The sequence below is a fragment of the Planococcus citri genome, chromosome 1 (genome assembly GCF_950023065.1).
Source record: "Planococcus citri chromosome 1, ihPlaCitr1.1, whole genome shotgun sequence".
NCBI lineage: Eukaryota > Metazoa > Arthropoda > Insecta > Hemiptera > Pseudococcidae > Planococcus > Planococcus citri.
In genome coordinates, this window is record NC_088677.1 from 47,269,544 (window position 1) to 47,293,365 (window position 23,822).

At 35.0% G+C, this 23,822-nt stretch overlaps 1 protein-coding gene across 8 annotated transcripts in view; it reads right to left on the bottom strand.

The window, feature by feature from the left end:
- LOC135832360 (protein qui-1) overlaps positions 1-23,822 on the bottom strand; it is a 155,820-nt gene that overhangs the window by 55,297 nt on the left and 76,701 nt on the right. For 7 of the 8 annotated variants that reach the window (XM_065345549.1, XM_065345551.1, XM_065345552.1 and 4 more), the window contains one exon: positions 3,583-3,732. In XM_065345549.1, the coding sequence (XP_065201621.1) occupies positions 3,583-3,732 (150 nt within the window). Of the gene's footprint in view, positions 1-3,582; positions 3,733-15,751; positions 16,268-23,822 lie in introns of those variants that run through there. The other variant, XM_065345553.1, reaches the window with a different exon arrangement.

The window sequence follows — 23,822 nt, forward strand, 5'->3', positions numbered from 1 at the left end:
CTATGCTCAATCGATTGAAATAAACATTTTTTACTTATTTGTACAAAACCAAGTTAGATAAAAAAAATCATGTCCTAAACCCTCCGTAACCAAAATTTCAAGTTCTAGAGTCAATTTTTGGATTTTTGGCAAATTTTTGAAAATTTAAAAAATTTAAAAATGAGCATCTAAAATTTTGATTACGGGGGCTTCAGGACATGCTTTTTTGATTCACTTCGGATTCGTTCAAATTGAAGAGTGCCAGTTCAAAAGTACCCCAGTTAAGCTTGACAAACTATGAAACAAAAAATAATCAAAACCACACCACAGATTTGATTCAAGTTTACTCTACATACATGTATCATGATCATGATGATACGATTCTACGTATATTTTTTTGTATATTAGGAAGTTATTTCATTGTTGAATAAAACTGGCATTCACCCGGAGTAAAAAGCAGCGTGGTAAAATAAAATTGAAATAAACAAACACACATACATATATAATACAGTGGTTAATGAATACGATATATCCCGCTGAGTATCAATACATGATGAATACAAATTTGAAATTTGTCCGTAATTCGAAGCTATACCATACACGCGAACAAATCAAACCACTTTTTATACATATCTACCATACGGTCTCACTATTCATTTTATTAACAAGCTTCTACATATCAACAGTCACAACGCGATAACGCTCTCTATTCGGGTTTTGCGAACGATTTTCAAGAATTTGTAATGAAATGAACACACCTAATTTATAAGCATTAACGTTGTAGGTAGAATAAGTACTTGCATTTATGAGCCGAAAAAAACACACACAAAATAAAAATACGAAAGGGGTGAGTAAATTAATTAAACTTCATTTGTGTTAGCGTAATAATCAGCAAAAACATTACAGCAGGCAACATTTTACTCGGAATGAATATTAATGTATTCGCGTATAGTCGCATCTAAATCACGACAACTTGTACGAGTTAATTAAAGGAATACATAAATTAGCAGCAGACACTTAACATTTAGAGAACTAGGCAAATTGATCGAAATTATCGTATAGGTATACGTAGACACGTCTTATAAATTCAACACCGATTGAATTTTCCTATTGCTAAGCGTCACACACCATCATAGAAGTAGTAGGTAAGACAACTTGCAGCCATCTACAATGTACCTAAGTACATACTATACACCTTCATTATAGGTATGTGGAAAATCTGAATGCCAATTTACACTAACTAGGTAACGTAAGTAGTATACCTACTAATGAATGTTATTAGAATTTTAGATCCGCTTTGGCTGCAGTTGGAGTTCGACGATGTAGAAAAGCCATTTAAGGTTTCTAATAATGAAGACGAAATGTTTTACACGTTTAAAGCTTATATTATGTATTATGAAACATCTATACAGATGAAATAAGTACAGTAAAAGTCCTATTTCATACGTCGAAAAGCGTATTCAACTATGCACCGGTCCGATAAATCAGTTTGCCATAGAGTCACGTATATTTTTACGTGCTCCAATTGAGCTCCATCCATTAACTTTTTTTCATTCGAATTAAAAGCTGAAGATAAAAAATAAAATAGTCCCATTAAGCCTATAACTTTGAAGCTAAAACAAACGCTATAGGTTTTCGACAATCGTCGTTAACGAAGGTAACGTGCAAATTAATCTGGAAACCGACACGAGGCGGTAATTTCGTATTGGAAAAATATCGTCATTTTGTTATACCTATACGATTCCATTTACTTTACCTGCATCGATGGCCGATTATAATAATGCAAATTTTTTTCTTCTGCGATTCGATGGGAAATTCGGTTAGGTAACAACGAAGTACGAGTAGGTACCTAAAGCTTTTAATACCGGTACGAAGGGGAAAATGATTTTTATAAATCTTTCACGGGTATACGTTTTTCGCGCGAAACCCTTATAAAATCTTATTATTTTTCAATTTATAAAAATAGCAGATAACGATGGCGAAAATTCTTGAACCCGCTTTAATCATATTTCAAATCGATGGCGAATTTTATCGAATCCAAATACTTTATAAATTTCCTTGCACCGTTCCCTGTAGATCGCTAAGGCATCGTGACATTTTTCACAATACACTTTGCTCACCAGAGATATATTTACGCCATTAAAGAAAATATATTGCGAGCAATTTTACATTAGCTTGCCACCGCGGTGGTAAATAAAATTCTACGCTTTTTCTCGCCACATGATTAATTCCAATTTGACGGTGACAATCGTATTGTCCGTTTGAAAAACTACCTTTACATTTGAACGTAGCAGGTATCTAACAGCGTGCTATGAGCCTACTGCTGCCTCTCTTGTTACAATATGTTGATCTAAAATGACGCGAAATTTATTCCAAATGTGAAAGTAATGTTGTTATTTAGCCCTCCGTGTTTTGAATCGATTTGCTCGTTTCGGTTTCAGCTTCCTAGTTCACATCTTTACGCAGATAGGTACACACCTGTTTAGAAGATTACTTTTATTTATTTATTTTTTATTCATTCATTCGTTCATTTATTACTATTTTTTCTCAAAAATAATCGCTGAAGAAAATTTTGAATTTCGTCAGGCAGACGCGGATTTTGAAAATTGATAGGCATGTCTCAACTCTCAATTGATCAAAAAGAGTTATAAAGACAGTGAATCAGAGTTTTTATGAAATAAAATCAATTTTGGCATAATTTATGGTGAAATTTTCCCAACTGAAAAATTTGAAAATTCTCTGAGAACACTATAGAACGACTCGAAACTGCAGCCAGCAGTCAATTTATAAGGTTGAAAATAGGGCAGCGAATCAAATATCAGCACTTTATTACCTACCTCAATTTCATCAAATTTCAATTTTATTCGTGAAAAAATAAACAGATTTAAATTTTTAAAAATTCGTAAGAAATCAAATGATTAAATCTAGTAGGTGCCTAAAATTTGGCCTAGAGGTGTATTTTTGGATTCAAAAATGACTCAGTCAGTTAGGATATCTTCATGGTTGGAAGCTAGCCAATGAGTGTCTAGGTAGGCAATTCTCACTTTATAGTCGTGAACTTATTTTAATATTAAACATCTAACAAACAAGGAAAGTAAGTACCTAAACAGGAATTTTAAAATGTCCTCTCTAGTTACTCATTCATTCTTTCAAGAAAATGCGAAGATAGGGTGATGAAAGAAAGCGACGAAACTGCTGCACTGTGATAAAGTAAATTGATGACCTAGCTATTTCTTCCAATAGACATTAATCGTTCTAATTTTGAAATAAATTTTATTTTCACATTTCATATGTCCAATTCCATTACCTACTTTCTTCTATTTCCTTATATTAAGCTTGTTTTATATACTTGTCTTATTTTGAATGTTAAAATACCTATAGGTACTGTGAATTTAAATGCAGGTTGAAGGTACCCAACTACCTATCTCCTACACCGGACCGAATATTACAGCCGAAAAACAATACACACCATTTTATTTCAAAATGCCCATCTTTTCCTCGTGCAGCACGACTGCCGTAATAGGTAGTAATTTACTTTCTAATTAAATTGCCATCCTTATGGGTATCATATTTCGTAATTGAGCTATTTCGTTAAATGTTTACCTGCACGTGTCGCTGAAACAAATATCTTCACTACTCTCGGTATCGCCCATTTCGACGTTTCCAAATCACCTTGTAATGTGTGTTGAACTATTTCCTCGTTATTCATGTTCAATTTTCTTTCCCAACGCGTGTGATTTAAATCCAGTTCACCTACGCCAAAAAAAAGCAAAAAAAATGTCGATATATGTAGAATGAGAATTCTGTAGAGTTGACAAAGTCCAAGTCGGAAATAAATGCATATAAGTAAGTAGATACAAATACTATATTATAGATACGTATATAAGATTAGGTATACTAAAGCATTTATTCCGGAGCAATGTTTGTATCCTATCGCACAGAACGGCGAAACAAAAACCTTTCGGAACGATTACAACATTTTCAATTATTTATCAAAAGATTTTTATCAGCGAGTAAACCACAATACAAAGTACTCTGTGTTAAAGCACTTCACCAAACCGTCGTATGGAGAAGCAGAAAAAAAAAGGTCGGTACAAACGCGATATACCTACCTACCTAAAGAAAAACAAACCGCAAAACATTTAATCGTGAGCTTTGCACGCGGGAAAACCCGCAGTAACGTGTTTCGCAATATTTTCCACATTGTTCGCATGAATTTTAATTACCGCGTAAAACGTTTTTTTCCCTGCTCGTATTCGAAATAAATTTCATTAGAGCTCGAATCAACGTACGAGCCATCTATTTGGGGAAGAAAAAAGGTACTTTCAGGAGGAGAGAGAAATTTCTGAGCCTATTTTTAGCCGGATTCTCTTCTCTTGAAACTATTACAAAAGAAAATGCACAGTATTAGAATCTAAAAGTTGACTTATAAGGTACTTAAAGGTACTAAGACATCTCTTTTTCTTTCATAACAATATTTGCTGGGTTTTGAATTTTCGAAGGGTTCTAGCGCCCCGAATTTAGACTCACATAAAATATTATGAACATTAATTAGTTAGGGTGGATCGCAAAAAAAAAATGTTGGGAGGATCTTAGCCACGAGTTGAAAGGTACTCAGAACAAAAATTAGGTCCGAAGGTGCCCCTGGAGGGGAGATATGAGCCCTCAGAGAAAAAATTTCAAATTTTTCGCTCCAGCTCCCCACTCGACCTGTTTTTTTAGAAAAAAGGTCCAGAGTACCAAAAGATAGTTTTTGAGATTCAGCGTCGACCTAGGCCACTACCATCAAAATCCAAGACCACTTTTAGGGTTCTACTTACTGAGCGCTTAAAAATTCGCAAATCGTTTATTTTCGGGTAATTCGTGTTTTAAAATTTTGAAATCTGAAATAGGTATTTCACATCAAATCGTCAACGCCAAAACATCGAAAGATATCATTTCTGAAACTGGGGAAATATTTTGGAATGCAGTAAAGCCGATTTAGAAAATTTACCTATGTCTATAGATAGGGTACCAGGTAAATTGTTCGATACCTCGGTGGGACACCCACTATGTACATACCTATATTAAAGGAAGCAAAAAAAGTCACGACTGCGAAGTTAAAGCTCTCGCTCTCTTTTCCCATTTTGCTGTTTTCCGTTGATATCTATTTGGTTTGCGACAGGATCAAAGTTTCAAGTATCTATGTTTATTTTTCTGTTAGCCAAGTTTCAGGTACATACATACATGGTGTCCCTTTGGCAAAAACTGAAAGCATTATTACCGAGTTTGTTTGATTGGGGAAATGAAACTACCGAGGCATTGCTTTTCTCAACGGAGAAATATCGCATCGAATTTATACAAGTAGGTAATCGGGTTAATAATCAACTCGTAAAAAAATACGGCTGGTTTTATTTCATCATATTGCGGTAATTTTTTTTCTCATTTTGCTTCAAAGAAAAATACGTACCTACCTATTTAAGGTATGTAAACCTCGGAGTAGTGTGAAAAATTCAGTTTACCTTGATAAAAATATTACGACTACTATTTTCATGTGAAATGAAACGTTTTATTTTCTTTCAACGTAGGTATTTTTTTTGCTTTGCCGAGAGCGCCACATGAAAAGCGTTACGAAACAGTACCTACTCGATTGAGGATATTTCTCGCAGCAGCGTTTCGTTTGATAATTAAATTTAGTAATATCGTAAATTAGACCCTGCAACTTCCTGGTACGTTTAAGCTGGCACTAACAAAACGGCCAAGTTTAGATAGCTGGGGTTGATTTTTTGTTCATTACAATTTTGGTTACTAATTATTCGTCGAGTTTTGTCGGTTTGCGGTTTTGCCGCGTGGCGAAGACATGGCGGATTATTCGCGATGCTGTGTAATTGCGAAATGCTTCATTTCAAGAATGAATTTCACTAACGAAAGTACATACAATGTATACGTACATGTAGGTACATACACATACTACATAATATATTAGTAAAATTAATTGAGGAAGCGTTGCGATGAATTTACAAATCGGTATCATTGAAAATCTTCATGCTTCATTTTCGTACGTCAAAATGTATCTGTTTCTTTTTTTTTTCGTTTGAAACTGTTTTTGTAAATAAGTATCTCATTGATAAAATTATGTTGTTCATCTGCCATCATTAAAAACACAAGAGTAGATACTTTTATGCAAAGATATGCATACCTAACCTATCCAGACATAACCCATCCTACATACTCGTGTAGCCGTGTTTTTTCAGACAGATAAGTATAAAAAAAAAATTACGAAGAGAAATATTCGCAAAAATACGTACATAGGTACCTACGTGTATCATAAAAATATACACATAAAAGTTTACTTTTGAATGTCAATTTGATTGCGTAGTTTTTCAAGTAGGTACATACAGCATCGTAAATATAAGCATATTTCTTTTCAATAGACCCGCCGTATCGTAGGTAGACGTATAAAATATTACCATATGATTACTTTTGGTTTAGCTTTTGAGAAATCGACCCCATCATTTTAATTAGAATTATAACATGTTATGCTTTTTGAAATTTTACGACTTTATGTTTGCAATTTTTATTGAAGCAAAAATGTTTCGCAGAATTTGTGAAGTTTTCTTTCGAGTTCAGTACGAGTAGGTATATTAATCAAAAGTTTATATTAGTATTATGCTGACTGTTTTCCATGTGATTCGTATGAGTTAGCTTGTCAAAAACAGAAAATAAAAGAAAAAGATTGCGGGCAACTCATCAGAATTACTACTCGTACTTCTCTACAATGAATACAGAAAAACGTTTCGCTATACTTACTCGTATTTTGCTAATTAATTCTATTTCTATGTGAGCACGGTTTTAGAAAATCTTCTGTTTTTCTCTTCAAGTTATAATATTTTTACGAGAATGGTAATCGTTGAATAATTCAATTTTTTAAACGAAATTGAATTCTCAATTATTTCCAACGAATAGATACTTACCTACCTAATTTTTTGCCTCGTTCTTTTTCGGATATATAATAATTCTTCTCAATAGTTTCTACTGTTATGACATAAATTGCTCAATTTTTATAAGGCGTTTGAAAAAAAATACGAGTATAAAAATCAATCGAATGAAGTTCGCGTTTAAAAAAAAAACGAGACAGAAACGAAAAGATTTATAGCATTTGAAAACTGTAAAAGTTTCTGAGAAGAACGATTTTTTTAGCTAGTTTTAGTATTTTGGAAGAGAAAAACAAAAGAAAAGTTGGCAAAAAATAAACGTATTTATTACTTTTTAATGTCGAGAAATTTAAAATGAAATGTATTTTAAAACTTTTTTGCAGAAGGATTAAGAATTCATCGAGTGTTCTATCAGCTGTCTTTTTTATACGATAATTTTGAAATATGCTACGGTCTAGCCCTCGGTGATAATTTGCACATAAATAAATCTATTTTTTTTTTTTTGAAACGAGAAAGTTGAAAAAATACTGTGTCTTTTGTGCTTTTTGACTCAAGGGTGCTTAGTTTTCGATGATTCTTTCAAGTTCAACATACCCATTTCATGACTGATAAATTCCCTGGTTTCCACAGAAGCTGTACGATAAGTTCATCAGTGGTAAACTTGTGTCCATAAGTATAAAAGATTTAAAGATTCCATTTTTGAAATTAGTTAGTCACTGAGAAGATGAAAAGATGTCTTTACTTGTAATTTTTCAAATTTTCAAATGATAAGTAGGCATAGAAGCGTTGTACGTACGGGTATTTCATGCAGTTCAAAAAAAAGTATAGATTGAAATTTTGTGCTCAGTTATTCATTTTGAAAAGTTGAGCTTCACTCTATACCTTCAAATCTAAGTTTCCATTTTTTTTTAAAAATCTCCTACAATTTCCTTTAACATCCTGCAAACAGATCTGCCCACAGTTCAGCCGGTTTTTAGGATGAAATCTTCAATGTTTGGAAATTTTACAAAGAATTTCAAACGAGTGAAATTTACGAGGCGGCCTTCCACCTCTCCCTTAAAAAAAATCTGAGCCAAATCGAACGACACGCTCAGCACGCTCTTATTCTGGTTCAAGATGGTGTTAATAGAATTGCATACCCAGTTTGCCGTAAATACGGCGCGACGTATTACTTGCGGCAAACAGAATATACAATTCTTTCGAAATCAATTTATTCTATGAGATTTCTCGCACCTACTCACCTATATTCGTCATTTCAAATCTAACAACAGTGGAATCCCAACTATCAGAAAAGTTTTTGAACCGGACAAACCAAAATTGATGGAGCATGAAAAAATACATCACCAACCATTTCAAAATTTTGACTGGTGATGTATTTTGCGTCCTGTTGTCAATTTTTAAAAAATTTCTGTAAATTAGGATTTCTCCTTTGAAAGTACCTACATACAAAAATTGAAAACCACCATTTTGAAATTTAAAAAAAAAATACTCTAAAGAGCGATTTTTACTTTAGATACGTACTTACCCTAGCTCTTCTCAATCAAACTGATTTTCAAAATTGAATTTTGATACACTGGAAATGCAATACAATAGCCTCCAAATTTTGATCAAAATTCAAAACTTTAAAACTGAAGTGCATTATATCAATATTATTGTTATTACTCGTAGTTTAGAAGCTTATAATAGATAATGAAAATATGGTGTGAGATGTCAATTTCCCTCACTCCTCATTTTCTTCAAAATAGGTCTAGCTGGTCACGCATTAAAGCTTTTGAAAAAAATTATCGATCGCGTTTATTCTTTTAATTTCAGAACAGAACTTCTCAGGCTCCTATACCTAACAATATGTAGTTTTCATTTTATGCTTGAATTTTGACAAATAGGTATCATATTCGTGACCGACGACCGAATTTTTTTCGCGGTTAAAGGTACTGAAATATCTATTTGAAAATGAAACGAAATTTTTGCTACAGACTCGAACAAATACGTAGATAGTACGTAGGTATACGTAGGATCTACCAATAATTGAAAATTCAACCGGAAGCGAGCAGATTTCGAGTCGAGTTTTGTTTTTAAAAGCTGTAAGATGTAGAAGATGCGCTTATAATCGATTATGCGGAGTGAATGAACGTTATGTTTGAATTTTTAATTTCATCAGTTATGAAAACTGGTGTAAAATGGCGAACACGCTCCGAGATATAAATTTTTCCGCACCTCTTGCGCGATGTTTTTTTTTCTTGTTGCGTTCTAGATAAAATGAAAGTTTGAATTTTTAAAAAGTTTCGCATTGAACCGAAGTGACGAGGTTGTTATGCGTAAGTATAGTACAAGTGCGATAAATTTCGAAAGTTTGTGTTGTTCGGGGGATGGTATTCTGGTTTTATAACTTTACGAATAAATAATAAGTCGGAAGAAATAAGTTATTGTTGCGCCATGTATACGAGAAAGAAAGGACCCATAGCCAAAGGAAAGGGTGAAAGGCGCAACGATGAAACATATACTTACGTAGTAGGAATATATGTACATGTAGAAGAATACGTACCTATGTACCTTTACATACGTCTGTGTTGGTATATTAGGCATAGGTAGAGGATACATGTACTCGCGAACACGTCTTCGGCGTCGCTTACATTATCATACGCGCTCGTATAGTTTAGAATTCGCAAAATTTTAGTATATTTTTCACGGTCGACGTTAATGTTGATTTTTCAAGTGGAAAATGAACGCTGCTCATGGGACGGGTTTATACGCGAGTAAATCTCAACTCGAGGTATTAAAAATCTCTCGATGGAGGTTGCAAAGATGTAACTTATTTGAAGATTCATCGTTATTACAGAGCAAATATTTTAGAAGTTAACCTTTCTAAAACTAGCTCGATTGTGGATTGCTACTATGTACCTAACGTAAGTATGTATTCGGCGAAAGAGGATCGAGTCGAATCGCTCGTTGTTGTTTTTTTTTCGCATCAGCGGTATTCAAAATTCGAGGCACGATAACTTGGGAAAATATACTCGCTATGAGATACCCTGTTCTTATAGTTTTTGACGAGTACGCGATGTTTGTTCGAAAGCTTCTCTTTCTGCGGCACTATATAGATGGTGGTATAATGATTGACAGAAATTTCGCCAACGTGTATTTATAAGGCGACGATGGCAAAGCTACGAGTAGTATACGAGCGACTTTTACGAGATAACGTTGAAGTGTCGTTGACTTGGCAAAGAGATTTTTTGCCTTGTCTCCATAACGCAGCTTTAAAAAGTTAATTTCAAACTTTCAGGCGTTTATAACATTAATGTTTGAAATGGAAAAGCTTTTTTCGACTCGAGTGAAATAGAAGCGACATTATGGTAATTAAATTGTTTTTCCACGACGTATCTCATAGTCAATTAGCCGGACTGTTGAATGGGTTTTCTCTTCGGCCCGTTTGTCGAGCAAAGCATTAAAAAAATTTCGCTAAATTGGTTAACTCGACTAGATGAGACGTTTTTCTTTCACTGCTGCGTACGCTATACTCCAAAGGTTTCAACTAGCAGCCGGCAAACAGCAAAAATCAATTACAAACAAAGGGCCCTGCAAGCTTTCAAAGGCCGGTTTGCGGCTAACTTACAGCGGACGGAGGTGCCTATCTCTCTATATAGCCTACGTGTGTTTACGTTTTCGTCAAAAGGTTTTCGCTGTGGTCGTCAGTATCCGGCGTGGCGATGGAAATAATAGTGCAGGTTGCTCGTTGAATTATTCAACACGGTATTGGCCGCAAAATGAAGGCTATTTTGTGTTGTGGTCAAACTTCGGGCAATGCCAACTAAAGGTATTTCAAGCTAACGCCCATTATTGTCTTTTTGTATCTTATCAAATTTTATGAGGACATTTTCAAACGTTGACTTTTCAACATCCCAAAATATAGTTTTGGAAAACTGAAAAAAAACATCGCTACACGTGATTCCTAATTACCTACCTCGTGATGTACCTCACGAAAGGCAGTATCTCGTCTGAACCCAACCCCTCCAAATACCAATTTCACTATTTTGAACCATTCTGGTTCTGGAGCCTCCATCGCGATTTTCGATTCCTCTAGAGTTTTAAAAAGTATCTCCAGAAGACGGAAAAATTACTAATTAGGGCCGCTATAGTGTTTTTTTAATCAGTAGATCGCATGAAAAATTAATTCTTGTATAAACAATAAAACCAACCATCCAAATCCGAACTGGAACTGGAACATTTCGAGTCATTCGGGAGTTTCCATCGTGATTTTCGATTATTTCAGAATTTTCACATTTTTTGGAGAACAATAAATCGCCAAAAATCATCACTTTGGTTTTTTAATATTTTCCAAAAAATCGAAATATAAATTTGGGCAACTAAAATTTTGGTTGTTGGTATGGGGGGTTCAAACTATGTTTTTTTCAAACATAGTGGTCCTGTTCAAATTGGAGAGGAATGCTTTGTGTGCATGGTATCTCTTGCTAGGTGAATGAAATGTGAGCATAATTATTTCATACCTACCAAAATCACTTTACGTAGAAAGCATCGAGTTCTGGGAAAATGTCTCAAAGGGGGGAGGGAATGAACAAGTACATTTCGTATATGTTGCGGTGTATACACATTTCAAATAAGATTATTCCAAGGAAAAGATTTCCACGAAGACGTCTTGTATACGCCAGGTTAAAGAGTCTTTTTAGAGCATGATTTGCATTATCGGAGTTCATTCGTTAAGTTAAGTATATGTGACTACGCGTATCCAAGACGTTTTCTTAAGCCGCACGAAACGGTTAATTCAAGAAAAGGCAACAAGTCAGCAGGAAAATACGATACGAAGTCGGAATAAAGCCAACAATTTACGTGCACACGTAGGTAGGTAGGCCTACTCTACTCGCATACATACTATGCTACGAGTAAGTATATGCTGCCGGCAGCACCAACATAACGCCGATACAACCTAATGGAAACTTTGCGGATTGGAAAGGCTTAACAAGTGGTGCTGATGTAGTATATGCTCGACGATGGTGACAGAATTAAACGATGGAACTTTTCATACTAAAAAAGAACTCGTGTGAAGAGAATTCGCGCTTTGCGCGAAATAGCGCCGAGTTTGTGTTATTTGAAAATGTTAATATCTGTTGAGCTGTTAAGTTCGTATGGAAAATTTTTTCGCTTCGTTGCTTTTCTATTTATATAAGAAGCTTGTTACCGACTTGGTTATGTTTTCAGTCGAATTGCGAGGTTGGTTGTCTTTTCCTTTTAAAGTTGTTTAGTATAATCGCGTGTGTATAATATGATCATTTGGGCTACAAAATGAGGCGAAATCTTAATAACTTCTCGGATTTCTGTGAACCGACCAATGTGCTGATCATATTTTGTTCAACAGGAACCGGATGAACTGGGAGATGACCGCATTGCAGGGGCATTCTCTGTGCAGGGTTACCTACTTGAAAAACACTTACGTACTTAGTATATTCAGCAGAAGGAATTGGAGAAATTGCAATTTCAATGAAGAGACGCATTCGTTTGAGAACAGTCGACTATTTTTCACTATTTAGATCTGACACGGGAGCACGAGAGCTCTTCGAGGTTTTCACCTCCGATTCAAACGGGGAACGCGATTTTTGAAAAAAACATCGGTCCGAAACCTCCATAGCCAGAATTTTAGCTGCCCAAGTTGATTTTTTGGGAATTTTTGAAAATCCATAATTATGTTGACCAATTTAGACAATTTACTACCTATGCTTTTTTAAAAAACAATTATTTATTCAGCCAAAATGATGAGAATTCACAGTCTGGTAAAAAAAAAACCAATAAATTTTGGTATTAGCTTAAAAATTTCTTACGTGTTTCTGTTGAAATAGTTAGGTACCTACACACATACAGTAAGTCTAGGAATATTTGTATGAAACATACAATTTCCAGAACTGACAGCTCTGTTTAAAAGCAGCATGTTTAGAGGAAAAGTGATTATGTTTTGCGATCTTACATAGAAGTAGGTATAACAAACCTAAAGATTTTGAAATTCGTTTTAAAATGTGACGCGGTGAGCGATACCATACCATATGTCGGAAAACTTTTTTTTGAGATAATCGCGTTTTCATGGAAAAAGTCAGAAAATATCAAAAAAATTTTTTTTGTCGATTCATATACTATGAAGCCTATACTTTGGAATGGATGTACCCACCGATCTCAAACACGTCGTTTTAGTGGTGAAAAACCGGTTTTACAAAAGTGCTTTTCATAAAAAAATGTCAAAAAAAAAAAATATATTATGATGTAAAACCATTAAAAGATGAAGAAAATCAAAAAAAAAAAAAAAAAAAAAATTTAAAAATGTTACAAAAATAACCCAAACTTTCAAACACGTTTTTCTCAGAATTTTGGTTTTTGAATTTCAAAAAATACGCAACTTTGAAGTTTTGAAAATTTGTCAGATTTTAATATTTTGAAAATCTGTTTGCACCATTGAAAAGAGGAAGAAAAACACTACCAGAAACCACAATAAAACGAAAAAAATTTTTGCCGACATATGGTATGGTATCGCTCACCGCGTCACAAATATTTCTCAATTAATAAAAAAATGATCTTCAGACAGTTTTATGATTTTTTCAAATTCAATTTCTGAATTTCTGATCAGCCACATCTTATGGTATTTTTTACAATTTCACAAGCTACCTGTTTTTCTCTTTTGTCCACCAAAATGTATAGATATGTTAGGTACCAAGTCCGAAATTGTACAATTCGGGGTCGGTACAGCCAATTTTGTACCATCTCCGAAGTGTCCGGACCAAGCGTGAATATTATTTTTTCATCGGACTTGGTTTGTACCATGCCCGGAGGGTCCGGACAAAGTGTTCAACTTGGTACAATTTGTGTTGTGCAAAGTCCGAAATGTAGTTTTATAATGAATGAATTCGAATATTACATCCCTTTATTCCAAAGGAAATTTAAAGATGACTCTAAAATACACCTCAGCAAAATTTTCGGGTGCTGAAATTCATTTGTTGATTTTTGGGGAATTTTTAAAGATTCAAATATTGCTATGCTCCTTTCTCAAGAAAAAAAAAGCGTATATTATTATATTGGTATTAATTTAAAAGATTTAATAGCAGGCATCAATAAGAATAAAATAAGTTAATGTTGTGGGCCTTGATCGCCTTGGGAATTCTTCTAATTTTAGCTGATATTTTACCTATAAAAATTTCAATTTCCGAAATGAAAAACAATCAGCCCTAGCGAAGCTCTCAAAAATTGAGTGATGCAAAATTTTGAAATGAAAAACGATTAGCCCAGGTAAAGCGAGGGCAAAACCTATCAAAAATTTATAATTCTCAATTTTCTGGGATTAAATATAATTTTTTTAGTCTTGTTCCCTGAAGAAGAAATGTCAATTTCAGAATAATGAAGAAACTGGCCCTAGAGTGAAGTGAGGATAGAAGCTCTCAAAAATTCATATGCAATTCAAAATCTAAATAATAGGCCTAGGTATCTTTGTAAATATAATTTTTCTGGTTTCAACATTTTAAAAATTTATAATTCTAAGATTAAAAAATAATTTCTTTAGTCTTGTTCTCTGAAGAAAAAATGTCAACTTCAGAATAGTGAAGAAACTTCGGCCTTAGTGCGAAGCGAGGGCAAAAGCTCTCGAAAATTCCTAATTTAAGAACTAAATAATTGGCTTGTCCCTAATTCCCTATAGGTACCTTATTTTTAGATGCAAAATGATAATTTTTCTGGTTTTAAGATTTGAAAAATTTGAAAAATAAATGTCAAAACATTTCAGTTTTGGAATAAAAAAATAGGTAAATGCGTTTGCAAAAGCTCTTGAAAATTTATAAATCAAAAAATACAACTCTTTCGTTTTGTACTTGAATAAAATGTCAAGGTTTGAATTTTTAAATAAATGCATGGAAATCGAATTCCTTCATTATAAAACTTTATATCGGACTTTGCACAACACAAATTGTACCAAGTCGAACACATTGTCCGGACCCTCCGGGCATGGTACAAACCAAGTCCGATGAAAAAGTAATATTCACGCTTGCTCCGGACACTTCGGAGATGGTACAAAATTGGCTGTACTATCCCCGAATTGTACAATTTCGGACTTGGTACCTAACAGATATATAGCAGGAATACGAATTTCTGAAAATTCACATTTCAGAACAAAAGTAGAAAGGTAAAAGTTTAGGCTGAATGTATCGAGTGAGAATGAATTTTTTGCCCTTTTTAATAATATACCCACATTCGAATCCCTGGACAAACAATATACTAAATTTAAATTACTCATGCGCCACAACGGAAACAAAGAGCGAAGTGAATTCTACCACGTGTAATTCAACTGGGAACAATATCGCTGACTTTGAAGAATTACCATGTTTATTATTTATTTTTTATTTCTTCCATTTTTCAAGCCGAAAAACTCGAATACCTACGAAAAAGAATAACGTCGCTTTGATACCAGACCAGGGTATTTTCCTATATATGAAACAATCGTATCACGATGAATTTTGAGTTTTGGTTTTTACAAGATCGTTTTGTGAAAAAACCTTGCGTAAGAACGATATTCTTCGACCGGGAAAACCCCTAGTTTCAGACACTTTCATCTCGTAAATGGTTGTCATTTAACACGCATGTATAAAAAATTGCATAACCAAGTACACGATACTCTGACAATCATTTGGGACCAACTGGAACACTGCAGAGTAGACTAAAAACACGACAAAAACGTTGCAAAATAATATATGTATAAGTGAAACCGTCGTCGTCATGCAAATAATAGGCCTGCTACAAAGTACAAACGTCGCGTTAACTTTACAATGTTTCGTTACATTTTATTCGTAAACGCAACAAGCGCGTAATTCAATTTTTCATACCTCGGACGAGCGAGACTCTTTGCCAACAGTTGCTTCATATTATTATATTGACAAGACAGGCTGGGCACGGCGCGGCGTGTGGCGGCGACGGCGACGAGCTTTTATCAGTTTTTATGCGCAATTTCCTGCGATCTACATTACACGCGCAATCGACTCGTCGTCTAAGTATGTATTATAAGTACCAGACGATATCATCTATACATTTGTTTAAGTACACAGAGGTGTACTCGTGAGTTTAGGTAGGTAGTACGTAGGTAAGTACACCTAGAAAGACCTATAAAATTTTCCCAACATGATAACTTGATACGCGTACGCGTTACACATTTACACAAGCTATTTCAAACTGATAGACGATAGTTCGCGAAATAAAATTCACCTCGCACAAAAACACGCGGCGCGTTTCGACCATAAAAACAAATACGTACCTACTACCTAGTAGGTACCTACGCACGCAGCTCGCACTTCGCAGCTCCGACAACACGAGAAAACGCTTTTATCGTCTATTTTACGCGGCTCGCGAATTGAACATTCGCAATTACCAAAGCATTCGATAAAACTAACAAGCGATTTTGTCGTTGGTCGCCACTTTAAAATAATTATTTAAATTGCCGGCCCCTGTTACGTTTATGACGGCCATAAATAACCTATAACGTTGGAAGAAAGTAAAAAGAAGGGTTCGCACTTGTCACGCTAGCAACTCAATTCTCTCATTCTCTACGTTGTATTCGAGTACACACGTATATGGTTGCTTTTGCTTGCACATACATCGGTTATAGTACCCAATATAAGTAGGTACCTACCCGTACGTAAGTTTAACCACTTCTTCGTCTTCTCTAATTTTGATTGGTGTGCTGTGGTGAAGAAGTAGACAAAGTAGAAAAGGGGATTATTAATACTATAATAAAGGGGATTGCTGCCGACGTCCGGCCGCCTAACTTATTAACTTGTTATAACGGTCATAATACATTGTGCGTTTGTTTTACAGCAAAATGCTCATAAAAGATCCTTTCAACCTTTCCTATTTCTTTCTCTTTTCCGCTGTTTCATGTTGGTCAACTTGAATTTATAGCTCACAGCTAAGACTGATACAGTCATGTCATCACGTTAGTTTGCAGCGTAAGTAGGTACTTACATAACCTTACAAGGGAACTACCCAAGGTGTGACACGCCGATCGAAAAATTTTTTTCACAGGCGGATAGAGCATCAAAAAATATATCATGAGCCAAAATTTTAGCTGCTGAGGTTCACAGGGGGGAAACTTATGGGGGTTTGAATATCGAAAAATCGCAAAAATACACAAAAATACACTGAAAAAAATATAAAAATTGAAATCATTCGGCACCCTGTTCGCCTCAGCAGCTAATTTTTTGGCCACGATCTACCATCGATATATGACGCCTTATGGTGGACAAGTCACCGCGATCTGCGTGTAACACCTTGGGGGTGAATTTTTCCCCACCCCCTAATTTTGGGCGAAACCTTCGAAAGAAAATCTGGGGCATGTGATATATCGAATTGTATGTTTTTGGTGACGCTGAATACGAATATGACGTCAGATTTTTGATTGGACCGATCCATGGCCCCCAGCACCTCGCCAAAGGGGGTAAAAGTTCAAAAAAGTGTTTTGTTCGTGCGACACATGAAATAGTATGTTTTTTGTGACGCTGAATACGAATATGACGTCAGATTTTTGATTGGACCCCATCCACGACCCCCAGCACCTCCTCGAAGGGCTAAAAGTTCAAAAAAGTGTTTTGTTCATGGAACACATGAAATAGTATGTTTTTTGTGACGCTGAATATGAATATGACGTCGAATTTTTGATTGGACCCCATCCACGACCCCCAGCACCTCCTCGAAGGGCTAAAAGTTCAAAAAAGTGTTTTGTTCATGCAACACATGAAACAGTACGCGTATACGTACACGTGCTTGATGGGGAGGGGGAGGTAGTTTTCGACGCTGTTTAGCAACGTGTATACTGTCAAAAAACTCATCCCTGCAAACTGCAGCGCTAGCCCTTTTGGCACTGGTGCGAGATTGTTGATCAGAATATGCAAAGATCAAATCGCACCTCGAGCTCATGTTTTTTTGCATTTTTTTTTCACTATTTTTGTTTTTACGAGTTGATTTTTGACAGAAAATGTAATTAATTTTTTTTTTTTTGCTTTTGAACATGAATAATGAATTTTTGTGCAAACCAAAAATTATTAAAAATGATATCATTTTTTACCAGTAAAAAAATCATCCCTCGGGTGTCACAAGCGAATCTAGGCGACTTGTCCACCCTTGGACATCATTATATCGACGATGGTTCATGATTAAAAAAAATAGCTGCAAAGCAAACAGGATGGCGAGTTATTTTGATTTTTTATGTTTTTATTCTTTTTAATAAGTGAAAAATTCATCCACAAGGTGTTACACACGGATCACAGCGACTTGTCCAATCAAAAATCTGACGTCATATTCGTATTCAGCGTCACAAAAAACATACTATTTCATGTGTCACACGAACAAAACACTTTTTTGAACTTTTACCCCCTTTGGCGAGGTGCTGGGGGCCATGGATCGGTCCAATCAAAAATCTGACGTCATATTCGTATTCAGCGTCACCAAAAACATACAATTCGATATATCACATGCCCCAGATTTTCTTTCGAAGGTTTCGCCCAAAATTAGGGGGTGGGGAAAAATTCACCCCCAAGGTGTTACACGCAGATCGCGGTGACTTGTCCACCATAAGGCGTCATATATCGATGGTAGATCGTGGCCAAAAAATTAGCTGCTGAGGCGAACAGGGTGCCGAATGATTTCAATTTTTATATTTTTTTCAGTGTATTTTTGTGTATTTTTGCGATTTTTCGATATTCAAACCCCCATAAGTTTCCCCCCTGTGAACCTCAGCAGCTAAAATTTTGGCTCATGATATATTTTTTGATGCTCTATCCGCCTGTGAAAAAATTTTTTCGATCGACGTGTCACACCTTGGGTAGTTCCCTTGTTAGCATATCTCTCATACGTGTACAATATTTTGCCAGAACCATTCAATTATATAAATAGCTAGGTAAGTATACTTGATGATTTCAGTGGCACCCACAAGGTTCATGGGAACCCTACTGCGAGCTTTAAAGAGAGCTCCATTTTTCCTCTGACCTCTCGTAAAAACAGTGTGGTAGGTAGGCAGGTAGGTATAGGTATCAAAATAACATATTTTTAGAGTCCTGAGGCCCAGCGTGTCCAGGGCCCGCATTGCGACCGAAATACCGCAACCTCCCGTAGGCGGTACTGCATGATTGTTTAGATTTAAAACTACATAAATACGCATTTTTTACGTACCTAATAGAAGTAGATGTTTTTACGCCCAACAAAGAGTTATGAGCTGAAACTCTGTTTAAAGTAAGCGCAATCACCCACATTTTGGAATCATCAACTTTGTGCAGTCGAAATTGGCGTTTGAATTGTTGATTAATTTTTTTAAATGGTGGAAACAGCACATTGCGATTTCATTTTTTTTTTTACAAAAAGAAGTACCTAATCTTGAGATGAAAATTTGAAAATTGGTTTTCTGTGTGTTAAAGTCGCTCTCTATAATCGATTGCGACTACTTTCGAAACTGTTTAGATGATCTAGACCTGGAGTCTCTCCGCAGTACACTGAAATTGTTCCAGAAAACGCCGTAAACAACTTCGTTGCTGAAAATTTTTAGCCATCGTGACAAATTTCGAAGTGACGGATTGAAAAATATGCGTATTTTTTATGTACTAGTCGAATATCTCAAGGTAATTTTATAAAATTTCAAATTCTCCCATTCTGCAGAAAGTTGCTCAGTTTAAAAAGTGTCCTTGACTTTCGATGATGACAAGATTTCCAAAATTTCCACCCGCGAGAGTTTCATAAAACCACCAAATCTATGATTTGATACGAGTATATTCCTTTCAAAAGAAGATTCCTCAACATATACCTTATCAGCGAGTCTATCTCTGTAAGCAAGATACAGTATTTTTAGTTAAAATTGCTGTACCTACTAAAAAAAAAAAAAAATACATTCTACTATGTAAATCGAGGCACTACACTCGACGAAAGTTAGCTTTTTGATATGCCATTAGCACAGAATGAAAAATAAATGAATAAAGGGAACTGGAAACGCAACTGAATAAATATAGTTAGAGATGTGGGAAAAAAAGAAGTTCAGACCCTTCCTCTCAAAAAAAAAAAGAAAAAAAATGAGCAAATAACAACGCAATATCAGAACTTCAAACACTTGAAAAAAATATATATATTATGAAACATAAAACGAGAAAAAAAAATCATCTAAAATACTACGTTTAACTTCACGTCAGGTGAATCGAATCACGTATGTAGCATACGTTTTTCATTACAGCATCGCTGAAAAAGTATAGCGTTAATAAAATTGCATAACGTTTCGTATTTACGGCGCGGAACAGCACGGGGCATCATCGCAAACGTAATTTTTTCACTCGTACCTCGTATCTAATCTACATCCCCGTAGCAGGACTAAAGAAAGATTTCAGGCAAAAAATTGAAAGCTCTCGTGCAGCCAAAACACTTCTACCTTTTTGAGGTAGTTTCGCAAAAGAGAGATTACCAACGTTGGTTTTTGAATTTTGAATCGTAAATAGCAGCGAGTTTCGGCAGTTGCGTAAACTGCTCGTGACCAGCTTTACCCAAAACAACAATCATCTCGACTAGCAAAATGCTCGGCTTGTTTCTAAGATAAATAAGAAAACGAGAAGTTCAAAAGTGACGCTAAGTCTTCGGAAACATAAATATACGCGGCGTTACTCCTGTTTTATTTGTTTATCAAAACTTGTAAGGCTATTTATCAAATTATTCTTCGCGGTAAATTATAATGCCGATTATTCAACGTTGTCTTGCCAACGTATGTATCTTACCTGCGCCCAATTAATTTTCTGCTATTTTTAAAAATTCGTTAAAATTTTCGCAGCTGTCATGTTTTCCTCATCATCATGCTCCGAGGCTGGGTTCATTTTATTCCTATAGCAAAGTTGCTCGCCCATGTTTTCATTTCTGGGCAAAATTTAGCAAGGCGGGAGGTGGCTTACACTCGAACTCGAAAATTTCCAATTCTGACCCTTTCTCCCCGTATCCTTCCCTTCCCCTCGCCTGAAAAATCGTTAAATTTTTCGAATCTGTATTTCGTTTCAATTGCAAAGAAATCAAAGTCTAACGATCTGCTTTTACTGCCCAAATTGGGTTACAATATCTGTTCAAATACTCAAATAGACATAGCCGTTGGTAAAATTGAAAGGTCATTCGCCTCTCAACATTTCGCGTTATTATGATATCACAGGATATCGATACAAAGAAATTGATTCGAAGATCCACATACCTACATACACATTTCCACTTCATGCAGTATAGTACGTTGGATTTCAACTAATAATTTCAAAATAAAAGAACCATTTTCATCACACATATACACGACGCGAGCTTTTCTAAATACCATATAATCCACTAAAATCCTGATATCGGTTTATTATTGCGATAAACGCAATTTGTCAATGTGACAATGAAAACTGCCGCAGAATAGATTGTAACGTGTATTTCTCTCTACTCGAGTTTCTCCATTTTCTCTTTTCCTTTCTTTTTTTCCATCAGCCACTAGATAGATAGAGCAGAGTGTACGAGTAAGCGTTCTTCTTTTTTTTTGTTGGCTATTTTCTATAATCTTCAAACTGTTTCTCAAGATCGCTTCTCACGCACCAGAAAGCTCGTATACGTCATCATTTTTATAATACGCTAAGGCGATAACACTGGTTGTTAAGACTTTTTTTTTCTTCAAAAATTCGACCACTAGATATTCTTTTGAAGGCTTCCATAATAAAATAAGTGTAAAGAGAAAATTAAACTTGACGGGTACGCTTTTCGAGTTATATATTGAGCACTTATTTGATATTTTACTTTATTATTTTTCTTCTTTCTTTCGTTCTTACTCTGGTTTAGTAAATTCAATTTGATAATAATATCGATACGTGCGAAGAATTCCTTAATCATTTATTTCTCGATAGAGGATACCACTACTACGTAGGTATGTATATCTGTACGTGTAATGTGTATTCACACCAACAGGGTTATATTATAGGTATCTAAAGGTTTTGTTATCTTTGGTCAATCCCATTTTACCAACAAATGTCGCTAAACTTTCACCGACAGAATATTTAGAACAATACCCATAGAGAACCGCATCGACGAAGAAAAACCATCTCGGAGTTATGTTTAACGGAGTGAAATGAGTAAGGACTCGTGGGGTGTTTCGGACTTCAAACGAATTCTCAAGCGAATTTGACGATACCTATTTTGAATCGAAACTGCGTGATTTCGGGCCAGTGTTCTTCTAATTCGTAATTCGTTGGCACATAGAAATAACGACGAAATACCCATACAGACCGATAGGTAGGTACCATTGTTTGATTATTACCGACTAAAATGTCCAATTTGTTGAAGTAACGATGCACTTTCGAAATGCTCATGAGATATCGAGTTCAATTTTTTTGAAGTGAAATGGAATATGATTGTAGGTCCTTGGGTTTTAAAACTGAACGAACACAAACATCACAAAACTGCATGTTGAATTTCTTGAAACCGTTTTAGGGGAATAAAGTGGTGCAATTTTTATCACACGATTCAAAAATCTAGGTACAACAGTGTGGCTTCCAATTAACTAAACACTTACTTGTTTTTTAAAAAGTGAAAAACAATCCATGCATTTGGCGATCACTTTAAGTAAAAGTTCCTGAATAGGTAAGTTTTCAGAATTACTCACCAAAAACGCTACTTTTTTAGGGCGAAAAACTGAAGAAAGGAGCAAACATATGTCTATTGACAAGTATACCGATGTAAATAGTTCGGTTTCAATTAAGTAAAACAATGTACCTACTTACCTACGTAGGTACCTAGGCAACATTATACCTACTACAAAAAAAATATCAGACCACATCCAGTATAACTTTCAATTTCTACACTCGTATCTAAGTGTCCCTTTACTCAATAAAAACATAAAACAATTATAATTTCGGCGTAGTATTCATTACAACAACTTGAACACAGTTTATACATAAATAAAACACGATCCGAGTTTCACGCTTTGTAGATATTTATTCGCGACGCCTTTTGATTCATTTACGCTGCACAACGAAAGAAAACTTTATTAATCTTATGCGAATTTACAATCTTGTTGAAAGTTCATTTTCGAGTACAATCATCAAATAATATCTCGCATTTAATATTAACTCCTTAATGGATGAAGAGACGTGACATAAAAATAAGAATACGCTTCGAGGAATAACAACGAACGACGCGAAACTTTTCAACTCGAAGATATGATGTTTCTAAAGAATAAAGAACCGTACAAAAAACTCCTCGTTCAGCACGTATTAACGCAAACTGAACTAAAATGCAGATAAAATTTCAAGCCCAAATGAAATATTAAATGAAATATCTTCGAATGCCAGTTATTAAAAGACGCAGACCTAAATTAATTTAAAATTAAGCATATTTAACGAAACAACGTCACACAAATACTATTTTATAATTATTCGGGTCTCATTTTATATAGCCCCATAGCCAACGAGTCAATAAAAATTTATGGTACTCGACCGAATTTGAGTCTCGAATGAATTATTAAACGGCGACCAAGAACGGCGATTTATTTGAATCATTTCAATATCGCATTATTACTACATATTATCTATTTTTATTGTACTTACCTACGTTTATGGCATTTATAACACGTACCTATAATGAAACAAACATTTGAATTTGAAAACATCGAATGAAGGCTACGAAGATTTTCAAAGAGTTGAATTGGGGAAAAATTCGAAATCGAGCAAACTGTACTTAGTTTTAATTTTAAAATTACATTTCCAGCAGTTGAAAAGTTTGAGAATGTTTCAAAAGTTGCCAACGGTTGGAATCTCTCCATTTTTGAATTTAGGAACTTTTGTCGGTATTTTAAGGTTTAAGATAACACTATAGGTATAGAAGGTAGGTATCCCTTCGAGATGGCGAAATTTTTTCGTATGAATCTCAAAT